This window comes from Musca domestica, unplaced genomic scaffold (genome assembly GCF_030504385.1).
Source record: "Musca domestica strain aabys unplaced genomic scaffold, Musca_domestica.polishedcontigs.V.1.1 4, whole genome shotgun sequence".
Taxonomy (NCBI): domain Eukaryota; kingdom Metazoa; phylum Arthropoda; class Insecta; order Diptera; family Muscidae; genus Musca; species Musca domestica.
Window position 1 is genome coordinate 16,182,677 of NW_026712328.1, and position 13,806 is coordinate 16,196,482.

Below are 13,806 nucleotides of genomic sequence, written 5' to 3' on the forward strand. Positions count from 1 at the left end.
CGTAATGGGTACCTCAAGCTATGACGGAAAATTTTCTATGCAGGTCCACATCTTCGTAGAGCCCCCATATAACGATACCTCCTAATATTCGGCATTTTGATGATTTTAGCCACATTTTTTATCTGAATTGTTGACAATTTCGTATTTGAAGTTCCTAATACGTACTACCGTCTATGACTAAAAATTGCGTATGCAGGTACTCGTCTTCGTATATCCTCCATAAAACGGTTTTCATATAAACGGTATTTTTCGACGAAAATTTCTTAACATTTTGCAAGTTCCTTCCAAATGGGAGGAGGGTATTAAAAGTTCGGCACTTCCAAACTTAGCTGCTTTTTTACTTGTTTAATTTGGTTTTAAGGTTCATTTGGTGGATAAAAAAAATCAGTTTGGCCGAACTTAATCTCGATTTTATAAAGTTACTAGCTGGCCCGGTCCGCGTTGCCGGCCCGTAGTTTTTGTCTATTATGCATATTTGTCAAAATAATTATTCACAGGTATGACTGATATAAGAGTTCACGTACTGGGCCATTTTTTAAAATACCTGTACCCACATTTAAGCCGTGGCCTTCAATTGTGTGGATGTGCTATACAAATCTATTAAAAAGTATATATCAATCTTATCCCTATGTAAGGGATCAAATTAATTTTTAGTATGGTAAAAATCGTAGCAAAACTTTCCAGTCAAAAGAGCAGTAATTTGGAATTTACTGTATTTTGTACACCTCATAATTGAGGGCTGAATGATTTAAGAATAGCCAAAGTTAATTACTTTTTTTTAAACCCATTAGCGCCTTAGATTGTGCATTAGAGTCCTCATAAGTCCTCCTAACCATCTCGGTCTGTTTGTCCGCCAAAAGGTGGACTTGAGGGGGTACTATTACATGGAAAAAAATCTAAAATTTGTAGATTTGTTGAAATTTTTGTGTAAGATTTTCACCCCCCAAATATAAATTTTTAGCCAAATCATTTGAAATATGGTAAAATCAGGAGGTATCTTTATATGGGCACTACTTCGAAACATCGACTTAAATTGAAAATTTTCTTCTACCCCTTATAATCCAAGATGACAAATAGAGGCCAAATCACAAATATAGCAGAACAACATAGTATGTCCACCATCAAATATAATTACTATTTTGCACCCATTACCGTAAGATGCGAATTAATTTTCTTTGTCATTTAAATTGTAAGTTGGAGACCCCATAAAGTCCATATTTTTCATCACAGTATAATTCAATGACGATTCAAGAAATATTCGGTCCCGTGCTACTTTCTTATATTTGTAATTTGTTCATGTTTTCACAATTTATTTCAATATGGCCCTACTCTGAAAATTTCCAATTTTATACGAAGAGGTTCTCTACCCCTTTGAAACAAAGATGCCAAATAAGGGCCAAAAAATGAAAAAAGTGGCCAAGACCCCAAATAGCTTAAATCATACGATGGTTATATAAATATGAAATTGGGTTGTACCCTTATCCGTGAGTTATGATCGATATCATGACCTGCAAAAGCAATTTAAGGTATCTTGAATGTTTGGGAAAATTTCTGGAAGGATAGAAATCCTTTTCTTACTAAAAGTCCCATTCGCTCTACTATTTTGCACCTTTTTTTACTTGGTATTTTACTGATTGTACTCCCAAAGAATTTTGCATTTTGAGCTCTCATTGGACGGATTATTGTCACATGAAAGAAGTAGGTCCACGCTTTGAAATGAGCCCCATTAGTCTTTTTCGTTCATTTTTGTTTGTTTAAATGTGTGCGCATCTTCCAGTTGAAGCACGATGTAGGCCCTGGAGTTGAAAGGTAGATGTCAGTTAACATCGTATTTCGCACTTATTTCAGTTTTTTGTTGAAAAATTGCATATAGTGAAAAATTATACTTTATTTTGTTCACAAAAAATCCCATGAATTCAATATGATAATACAAATTGAAAAAAAAAAAAAAATAACAAATTGAAAAAAACTTCAACTTGTTCGCTGATTTTTTACAGAACTGTATAAAGATCCTTACAAAGTTTGTCAATAGAATGTACTTTTGTTTTAAAATTCAATTCCATTGAAAAATATTTTCGATATTTTCCCGATTTGAGAATTTTTGCAATAAGATCTCTTTTTTCGTGATTTTTTAGCGATTTTGAAAATGTAATTATCTTTTAACTTGGGTGTGACCGCGTTAAATTTTTTCGATGTCTATATATCTATCTATTCCGTTTCGCCACCACATAATTCGGTACTACACTTCCATGTAACCCGCCATCAATTTCAGTTCTCATGAAATCATGTCAATTAAATAAATTGGTGAGTTTTGCCTTGTTAAGGCGAAGATCATATGTTTTATGATTTAAGTATTGATAGTCGAATTCAAAAATAAAAAAATATAAAAAACACTACAAATATACATTAGAAAAAAAGTAAGTCAAAATGGAAAGAAAATCATGCAAAATAAAACATTACTATTGTACATTTCAAAAGTCAAAATGAATATGTTAATATATCTCATATTTACGCGATTTTTTGGATATTATCCTTTTCGGACAGGAGACAATTCCGAATTTGCATGAATCGTTAAAATCAGTGCAGCGGTTCCTAAGTTATAAGCGTAGTAACTAACAAAACTTTCTTTTATATATATAGATGTATAGATAGATTAAAAAGTAGGCGTAGTCAGTTCCTCAGCCCCCAAACAAATACTTAGGGTTGGAGGGAAGGTCAAAACTATCTCGTGTAATAATTTTCAAACCGATATCTTCATTATCTGGCAAATATAAAGATTTTAGATAAATCAAGATAGTGGGCGTGAAAGTAGGCGTGGTCTGCGTTGCCGGGCCGTAGTTTTTGTCTATTATGAATATTTGTCAAAGCATAATAATTCACAGATATGACTGATATAAGAGTTCACATTCTGGTCGATTAAAAGTGTTTCAAAATACCTATACCCATATATAAACCGTGGGCTTCAAATGTGTGGATGTGCTATACAAATCTATTAAAAAGTATATATCAATCTTATCCCCATGTAAGATTTTCACCCCCCAAATACACATTTTTAGCCAAATCCTTTCAAATATGGTAAAATCAGGAGGTACCTTTATATGGGCACTACTCCGAAACATCGACCTACATTGAAAACTTTCTTCTACCCCTTATAATCCAATATGACAAATTATTTGCCATTTAAATTGTAAGTTGGAGACCCCATAAAGTCCATATTTTTCATCATAGTATAATTCAATGACGATTCAAGAAATATTCGGTCCCGTGCTACTTTCTCATATTTGTAATTTGTTCATGTTTTCACAATTTATTTCATATAGATGTACATCCCAAATCTACGTTCCCAACCAATATTATCTTGGGGGTTACAAATTCAATAGAATACAAAATTTTCTTTTCTGACCACACATTAGATGTGAAAGTGGACTTGGGGATACTCCTAATATGGGGACTATACTTAAATAAATTTCTATGTGGCAATTATCTGTATGATGGTTCCTTACCCCAGGGTAGCATAAATACAATTTTTTAGCCAAATCAATTGATGAATGTAGTCAAGACCAATATGGGCCCTACTCCGAAAATTTTATGCGAAGAGGTTCTCTACCCCCTTGGAAACAAAGATGCCAAATAAGGGCCAAAAATAGAAGAAAGTGGTGAAGGCCCCAAAAATAGCTTAAATCATACGATTGTTATATATGATCGATATCATGATCTGCAAAAGCGATTTAAGGTATCTTGAATGTTCGGGAAGAATTTCTGGAAAGATAGAAATCCTTTTCTTACTAAAAGCCCCATTCGCTCTACTATTTTGCACCCCCTATATATTTGGTATTTTACTGATTGTACTCCCAAAAAATTTAGCATTTTGAGCTCTCATTTGACGCATTATTGTCGCATGAAAGAAGTAGGTCCACGCTTTGAAATGAGCCCCATTAGTCTTTTTCGGTCATTTTTTTTTGCTTAAATGTATGCGCATCTTCCAGCTGAACGACGATGTAGGCCCTGGAGTTGAAAGGTAGATGTCAGTTAACATTCTATTTCGCACTTTTTTAATTTTTTTGGTCAAAAATTGTATATAGTGAAAAATTATTCTTTATTTTGTTCAGAAAAAATGCACTGAATTCAATATGACAATACAAATTGAAAAAATTGAGAAAAAAAGAATAACAAATTGAAAAATCTTCAACTTGTTCGCTGATTTTTTACAGCAACTGTTTAAAGATCCTTGCGAAGTTTGTCAATAGAATGTACTATTATATCAAAATTCGATTCCATTGAAACTTTTTTCGATATTTCCCGATTTGAGAATTTTTGCAATGAAATCTCTTTTTCGTGATTTTTTAGCGATTTTCTCCTTTTCGAATAGGAGACAATTCCGAATTTGTATGAATCATTAAAATCAGTTCAGCGGTTCTTAAGTTATAAGCGTAGTAACTAACACAACTTACTTTTATATATAGAGATTAGGCAAATTTCTGCATCCAGCAATATTTTCCTTTATAAACATTTTCATTAAAACTAAAATGTTGTGTTGTAGGGTGTAAAACAGACAGTCATGCAATGATTTATTTCTATCGTTTTGTAGATGCAATTAAGAGTTAAGTACTTATGCAGGCACTGCGGTTATGACAAAAAAGCTCAAATGTATAATACAGATATATGAACAGGGCCCGAAGTTATAAGCTATTCTGAGGAATATGACATAAGATAACGTCAAATAATATTTTTATTTATTCGACAAACTAATGAGTAGTCTATACCCTACAGCATTCAAACGGCACAGCGAATCAATTGTTTAAAAAATCTCAACTTGAACAGCTTTTTGGTGGCGTTAGTTTTGAATATTATTTTTAACAATCAGACATGTTTCAAATGTATCTTTTAGAGAGAAGCAACGTAGGTCAGCTTTGAAACGACTTTGCTTGATATGCAAATCTGTCGAGTAAAAACAAAATGACAAAAAATACAAGCTGCGGTCAAATAGAAATATGAGTCGAACAACTCAGTTACTCACTCGGCTACCTTTAGACAACACATGATTGCGATATTTAATTTTGTTTGCATTGCACGGCACTTGTGGGAGGAATCTCTTCGGAATATTGGCAAAAGATGAAGTTTTATTATCGGAAGTGAAACAAACAAAACCATAAATGGGTTTCTATAGTTTTCTTTGGAAGTGTATTGTGTTGTTGTGGTGTGCTGTTCAAAAGTTACCTCCGAAACCAGTTCAACAATTCACACCTGAAATAAAAAATTCAACTCAGTCGCTACACTTGAAGAGTGTTCATCGATATATGAATGTATCGGTTGATCCATGTGAGAATTTCTATGATTTTGCTTGTGGAAAGTGGAAAACATATTATCCAGCAAATCAAACTGTAAAACACACCACACGTCTTTTCGATGAACTTAACAAAGATTTCGATAGAAAACTTACGGAGATTCTCAAAAAGCAAGATGTGACAGACAACGACTCGGAACGCAAAGTTAAAACATTTTATTTCTCATGTTTGAATCCAGAAGGTGGAACGAAATTTTATATCAAGGAAAAATTTAAACAAATTGCAAGTGAATTTGATCTATATCCCTCGGTGCAAATTTTTCAAGGCCATAGAAGGGAGCAAGCATTTGATTGGTTGGAGACGGTTGCCCAAATTTCCCACAAATATGGCCTCAATATTATTTTTGGCTATTCTATCAAACCCGATGCCAAAGATAACACCGCACACAATTTAATTTTAGGTAGTCCACATTTCGCACCACACTATCAACGTCTGAGGCATGAATACGAAACCATTCTTGGCTATCTAAACCTTAATGCAGCGACAGCTAATGTCATTGCCTGGGAACTTGTTGATTTTGAGTCGGCGTTGCTGCAAGCCAATCGCTATGGCACCAAAAGTCCACTTAACGACTCGATCGACAGCATTCACAAGGAATATTTCCCCCACGTGGATATAAAAAAGTTCTTAAATATTTCACTTGGCTATGTGCCAGTGGGAGTTGTGTGGCTTGAGAATCCAGGATATTTGGAAAATCTTATTAAAACTTTGAAATGGACACCCAAAAAGTTGCTGATCAATTATATCGTTACAAAATTACTTCATCACTTCTGGACTGATTTGCCGCTCCAATTCTTTGAGCAAATGGATGTGTGTCTTAAGATAACTAAAGAAAAATTCCCACACATTTTAAGTCAAATGTTTTTCAAGTCCAACAAAGCCCTAAACGAAAGAATTTATGCCATTGAAACATTGTGGTCGCAGATAACATCAACTTTGCGCACGATATTTGATTCCAAAAGACCACTTTGGTTTGACAAATTCACCCGGCAAATGGCTAGAGAAAAGCTGAACTCTATGACCCTGCATGTGGCAACATATCAAGATTACGATTTTGACCAAGAATATCGTTGGTTGTGGTTTACCCCAAACGATTACATCGAGAACTTAAGAAGTCTCAGTGGTTTTGAAGCTTTCACGAGGCGTCATTCGCTATACCAAAAGCCTCAACATGAACACATTTCATTGGATCTAAAGACACCGGTTTATGTAATATCTTCCAATTCAATTGTCGTACCAGTTTCGATTCTCAATTCCAATTTCCTGTGGTCAACTTCCAATCTAAATTTAATGAACGTGGCCCATTTGGGATTTTGTTTAGCTCACGAAATAATGCATGCCTTTAGTGGTGCGGGTCGGAACTACAATCCGTTGGGTAATTTTTACAAGTACTGGAATAAACATGCTGAACATGAATACACCAAGCTAGAGGCTTGTTTTGCCGATCAGTATGGAAATCTCACAGAGAATGCAAAATATCTGCCCAAGCTACACAGACAAGTTCACAAACAGGACGAGAACATGGCAGACAATGCGGGCATTGTGCTGGCCTATGAGACTTTCAAACAATCCCACAAATATGAATTGGACACCACCTTAACTTATACTTATGATCAATTATTTTTCATCACCTATGCCCAATTGTGGTGCTCCGATACTTGGCGAAAGGAAACGATGCAAAACTTTCTGCCTATGGGGCGTCATGCTCACAATGAATTGCGTGTCTTAGTGCCGCTGAAAAATTTTGATCAATTTTCCAGCACATTTAAATGTCCCAAAGGTAGCCCTATGAACCCTAATCATAAGTGTAAGTTTTTTCATTGAGATCTCCTTTAAATAAAATAACTCGTTTTAATGTATTATATGTCAAGAGAATTTTTATTTTGGTGCTATTGAAGGACAACACGTTTCAAGAGGAGGTAATAAAATACTATTATATAATTTACAGGGTAAAACACAACGAATAATATAATTTCTCGCTCCCACGTCAAACGAACTTTGGATCCGTTTTAGTCTTAAAGTATTGCGTGGGTAGGGCAAAAATTCAAATTCAGTGGGCGCTAGGCACGAAGGAAAATATGTATATTTATGGTGTTCCTAGTAATGCTAACTTCATTTATTTTCCAAAAAAAGAAACAAGTAAAAACGCAGTTAAGTTCGGGCCGAACTTTTAATACCCTCCACCATTTGGAAAAAACTTTAAAATTTTCAAAAAAAAAAAAAAAAAAAATCTGTCGAAAAAAAAATTCGGCTTCTTTGCTACAGTTTCCTTCTATCCTTGTCCTTATTTATTTTATATTTTTTTAAGACTTCGATTGGTTTCACCACCGTCCTGCATGTGGGGATCCTGTTTTTCGGGACTTCCTTTAATGTTGCGTCAGGATACATCCTCTCGAACTTCCTAACGAATTTACGCATGACAGAATTAAAGAGGTAATCTCATTTGCCAAATGGGCAATGGCTTTTATATTGAACCTCATCTATTTTTTTTAATTATTATACCCTTTACCATACTATGGAGGGTATATTAATTTTGTCATTCCGTTTGTAACTCCTCGAAATACTCATGTCAGATCCAACAAAGTATATATATTCTTGATCAGCGTAAAATTCTAAGACGATATAGCCATGTCCGTCTGTTTGTCTGTCCGCCCGTCTGTCTGTTGAAATCACGCCATCTTTCGAACGAATTGAGATAGAAGGCTAAAATGTTGCACACATTTTTATTTTGCAGGTTAACTTCGTAAATGGGCCATGTAGGTCCACATTTTCATATAGCCCCTATATAACGGTACCTCCGGATATTCGATATTTTGATGATTTTAGCGACATTATTCATCAGATTTGTTTCAAATTTGGCATTTGAGGTTCGAAATAGATACTACAGCCTGAGAAAGAAAATGGTCTGTGCAGGCCCACGTCTTCGTATAGCCCTCATATAACGGGCTCCCCATTTTTATACCCTACACCACAAGGTGGTCAGGGTATTATGTCTTTGTGTATTTGTTTGTAACAGGCAAAAGGAAACGAGATAGACCCATTGTTCCCTTTTTTGATCTGCATAGAATCACACTCTGAGTCGATTTATGCATGTCCGTCCGTCCGTCTGTCCATGTATTTTTGTGAACAAAGTACAGTTCGCATTTATTACCCGATCCAGATGAAATTTTTCACGAATCAGTTGTGTGGCCCAAGGACAAACCCTATTGATTTTTGGAGATAATCGGTCAAAATTTAGATATAGCTCTCATATATATCTTAGTCCAATTTGCCTTTTATTGTGCACCAAACGTGTAATATCAGCCCGAATAGTATGGAATTTTGCACATACAACCAAATTAGGCCTGAAAATAATTATGCCAAATTTGATCGAAATCGGTTCAGATATGGCTATAGCTCCCATATATATTGTTCATCCGATTTGTTATTTTTGTCCTCCGCAGCCGTAATATGCACTCTGTAACAACAATATTTGGGGGAAATATATCAAATACAGCTCAGAAATACCTTTGCTAAATTTTATCGAAATCGGTTCGGATTTGGATATAGCCCAAATGGGATGAAATTTGGCACTTATGACCGAATTGAGTCTAGAAGCTAGTATGTCAAATTTGGTGAAGATCGGTTCAGATATAGCTGTAGCTCCCATATATATTGTTCATCCGATTTTTTATATTTGTTACCCACAGCCGCAATATCCACTCCGTAACAACGATATTTAGGGAAATATATGAAATCCAGCTCAGAAATATCTTTGACAAATTTTATCAAGATCGGTTCAGATTTGGATATAGCTCCCATATATATCAAATGGGCAAGTCCGAATTTAAAAGATACAAATGCCTTGGCATATTTAGTCTTTTGAACTTTAAATTATAATTATAATCATAGCGTCCTACGGACGCTATATTCGGTATTTTTAAGATGTTAACAGAATTTTTGAAAATTTCCAAATTCGTTCTAAATGGTGGAGGGTATTCTTAATAGTGGAGGGTACTGCTTTTTTACTTGTTTTTTAAATATTAACGCAAAAAGGGTAGCATAGTTTTTTTTTTCACTGGCTTAAATCATCGGTTGGCTTCTTCGGAAAAGAACAAAAGAGCGCAGGGTTAAAATTAAACCAAAATTGATCTAAGTCTGAGTTCATCTATGCGAAGAAGCCAGCTGACGACTTAAGCCAGTCAAAAAGCCTTTTATGCACTCTCACCTCAAGTCATTGTCTACCTTCTTCGTAAAAGAAGGGTGAGCAAATATAAATTATGGGCTGAAATAAGTCAACCTAAGATTCCTTTGTTCTTTTGTGAACAAGCCAGCTGATGACTCAATCCAGTCAAAAAAGCTTTTTATGTATTGCCACCTAATTATTCGCCAAGCTATTTAGTAAAAAACAAAGGAGCTTTGGGCCGACTTAAGTCACCCTAATTCCTGCATCTTTTACAAATCAGGCGGTATCTTTGCACAAAAAACAAAATTCTCACCTTTATTAGTTCTCAGCAAAATGTCAAAAAACAATCTATCCGTCTGGAAATTGTGTGAAATGTTTTAAAAAATTATATATATTTGAGATCTATCCCAAAAAGTCTCGTGCTCAATACCGAACATAATCTAAAGAGTACTTTATATTCACTTTTAAGGTGCAAGTCTGCAGAAAGCTCCTTTGTTTTTACGAAGAAGCCAGCCGAAAAAATCATGTTCTATGTGTTCTCACCTTAAGGCATCCAATGAAAATTCGAGACGTGACAAACAGAATGATAAGAACATTGTACTCTCCATCATATGGTGGAGTTTATGTCTTTTAACATGCAGTGTCGGTCCACTGGTTGGTTTTTGTGTTTGAAAACAATCATTGTTCCCTGTGGTTAAAAGAAATTCAAATTTAAATTTTGGTATGTGTGTCAAAGTGGTTGGCCTTTATCTTTTTGTGCGCTCTCCTACAAAACTCACAAAACTGAATTCAGTAAGAAGTGTAAATTAAACCTCACTTGTTGTCAGTGGAAGTTTTTGGTTGTTGGAGTAAGAGTTAACATGTTTTGCAAAATCTGGCTATATGTTACATTTGTTCTTATAATTTATTTTCGTCTGATTTGTAACTCCGAAACTACTGAAGTTCAAAAGTTAAAGACCCTTTCTAATTTTCTGAAAAACTCGTGTCAGTGTTCATCCCAGTGGCAATGTGAGTGTTGTTCCAACATCGATAAAGATCGTTTGAATTTCCATCAGAAGTGTAAGTAAATGCATCCAACAAATTCCGTTAATATTGAATAAAGAACTGTTATTTAATTGTAGTGTGTCTCGATTGGAACGTTGCTTCTCGAACCTGGATCATAAATGTGAATATTCGCCTCAACGATAGAATTTTGTATGCTAACGAGTTTCCAGCCTGGAATATACCACCATTTTGTTTTCCCATAAGTGCTCCCCTGGCCTTAAGTGGATGCCTACAAGTCCATAGTTTGGGCCATCACAATTTTAACACGTTGCACGCATGCGGTAATGTGACACTTAACGTCATAACATTTAACCTTATCAACTGGCCACTTGGCTGTGTGGATGTTGGTACTTCGGGCATACAAATGGTCGAACCAGACCATGATGTCTATAAGGCGATTGTGGAAAGCAACTCCGGGAATTAATTTTTGCATTATTCGATTTGAGTAAAAATAAGTTTCTTCACACGCACATTAATTCGTAAATTTATTTCTCTAAGATATGAACGTTCTTTCTGCAAAAGCGGTGGATTAATCGTTGTTAAGAAATAACTTTGACAGCCATTTCGGAGAGGAGATGACAAAGCTCGAAAAGTCGAATTAGATATGTAACGCATTTATAACACGATTTCTAAATCCTACTAGTTTAGACTAGTTTAATGTGAAGAAGATCTCTTACGGATACAAAAGTAATTGTTGGAAAATAAAAACTGAATTGATGGTTTAACTCACTAATGTTGCATACGGCAGGAAAGTCAACAAACGACACTGGACAATACATACACGAATCAGAAGAATACACTGATAGAAATGTTGGTTAAAAAATCAAAATATGATTACGGCGAATGTCTGACATAATTCCAAAAAATTGTAAGATCCCTTTTTCAGAATATTATGTGCATATGTGTTTGTAGTTTTGGATAGTGGCCACCCAGCTAACATTTTTTCCGAGGGCTCTGATATTCGATTGTTTTGTAAAGATTTTCTACCGTTTCTCCAAAAAAGTTTCCGAGTTATCTGCACGCATGTATATATCTATATCTATAAAAGAGGAAAATGTTTGTATGTTTGTTTGTTTGTAATTTATGGACTCGAAAACCGCTGAATAGATTTTCCTGAAAATTTCCATATATACTGCAACATCGCCTGAAAGTAACATAGGCTATATACATTTTTGAATTTTCACTTGGAACTGGAGATATAGCATCAGAATCGGAGGTACCTCCCAAAAATTTAGATTTTATATGCACATATCTATTGATTGGTTGAAGATACAGTCTCCAAATTTGGAATACGTAACGGAATTTGGAACAAAAATAAGTTTGCCAAATTATATTGTAATCGGTTCAGATTTGGATATAGCTCCCATATATATTTTCGACCGATTTCGTTCATTTGATGCCTCAAACACAATATGAATGTTCGATTCCAATGAAATTTGGAATGTGTGACGGGATTTGATCCGAAAATAAATTTGTCAAATTATATTGAAATCAGTTCAGATTTGGATATAGCTCCCATATATATTTTCGGCCGATTTCAAGCATTTGATGCAGCAAACACGCTCTGTATCCCCAATTTCAATGAAATTTGAAACGTGTGATAGATTTTATCTAAAAAATTGATTTCCCAAATTATATTGAAATCGGTTCAGATTTGGATATAGCTCCCATATACATTTTCGGCCGATTTCATGTGTTTGGTGGACCAAACACGATATGTATTTCCAATTGTAATGAAATTTAAAATAAGTAACGGAATAGGGAGCCAAAATGATTTTGTCAAATTAAACTGAAATCGGTTCAGATTTGGATATAGCTCCCATATATATTTTCGGCAAATTTCAAGCATTTGATGCAGCAAACACGCTCTGTATCCCCAATTTCAATGAAATTTGAAACGTGTGATAGATTTTATCTAAAAAATTGATTTCCCAAATTATATTGAAATCGGTTCAGATTTGGATATAGCTCCCATATATATATTCGACCGATTTCATGTATTTGATACACCAAACACGCTATGTATCTCTAATTTTAATGAAATTTTGAATGTGTAGCGGAAATTAAAACAAATATACATTTGTCAAATTATATTAAAATCGGTTCTGATTTGGATATAGCTCTCATATATATTTTCGACCGATTTCATGTATTTTATGCACCATACACGATATGTATGTTCGATTCCAAAGAAATTTGGAATATGTAACGGGATTTTGATTAGAAAATAAATTAGTCAAATTATACTAAAATCGGTTCAGATTTGGATATAGCTCCCATATATATTTTCCGCCGATTTCACATATTTGATGCACAAAACACGATACGTATTTCCGATTCCAATGAAATTCGGCATGAGTGGCTAAATTTGGTACAAAAATAAATTTGACAAATTATATTCAAATACGCTCAGATGTGATTATAGCTCCCATATATATACTCAGCCGATTTCACATATTTGATGCACCCAAAGCGAGAGAGACAAAATCTGGCACCAGAAAAAACTGCCAAATTATATTGAAATCAGTTGAGATGTGGATATAGCTAACATATATATTTCGGCCGATTTCATACATGTTATGCACCAAACATGATATATATGACCGATACCAATCAAATTCAGAATGTGTGGCGAAATTTGGTTACAATAATAAATGTGACAAATTAATTGGAAATTAGTTAAGATTTGGATATAGCTCCCATAAATATATTATCGGCCGATTTCACATATTTGACGCACCAATTTCAATTTCAAAGTAATTTTTTTAAAATTATATTTAAATCGGATCAGATTGGGATATGATTTTAATAAGAACCATTGACCCACAACGCCGTAGGCTAACACTAAAAAACAACACAACAATTAATATGAAATACGCTTATTACGGCGAAGTATGTTGCTATCTCGAATTCACTAATTGCAATAGAAATGCTACTCAACTTCAAAAAATTGCAGTTTACTGCACGCTTGGTATTTGCTATGAAATAAATAAATCCGAAGGACAAACCCTTCGCGTATGCATGTCATGTTACTGCTTTTCTAATGGTTTTGGTTATTTACGCATTAAAGTAGTGCAATAATTTTTTGTTTTTTTTTTTTAACCAACATATATTCGTAAATAAAATTTTGAATGCATATAAAATCAAAAGGGGTAGCGAAGCGCACCGGGTTCAGCTAGTATGTATATAAAATGGTCTATGTAGGTCCACGTTTTCTTATAGCCCCTATATGGCATTCGAATAAATTTCGGT

At 34.5% G+C, this 13,806-nt stretch overlaps 2 protein-coding genes across 2 annotated transcripts; both read left to right on the plus strand.

Annotated features, from left to right (window-relative positions):
• The first annotated feature begins 4,993 nt into the window (after positions 1-4,993).
• On the plus strand, positions 4,994-7,209 carry LOC101891869 (membrane metallo-endopeptidase-like 1). Its single transcript, XM_011293207.3, has one exon. The coding sequence runs from the start codon at positions 5,154-5,156 to the stop codon at positions 7,167-7,169; it is 2,016 nt and encodes a 671-aa protein (XP_011291509.2). The 5' UTR covers positions 4,994-5,153; the 3' UTR covers positions 7,170-7,209.
• A 3,003-nt stretch (positions 7,210-10,212) lies between these two features.
• On the plus strand, positions 10,213-11,152 carry LOC109612122 (uncharacterized). Its single transcript, XM_020035896.2, has 2 exons — positions 10,213-10,569; positions 10,632-11,152. Exons 1-2 carry the CDS (start codon positions 10,371-10,373, stop codon positions 10,976-10,978), a joined length of 546 nt encoding a protein of 181 aa, XP_019891455.1. The 5' UTR covers positions 10,213-10,370; the 3' UTR covers positions 10,979-11,152.
• Positions 11,153-13,806: the final 2,654 nt, after the last annotated feature.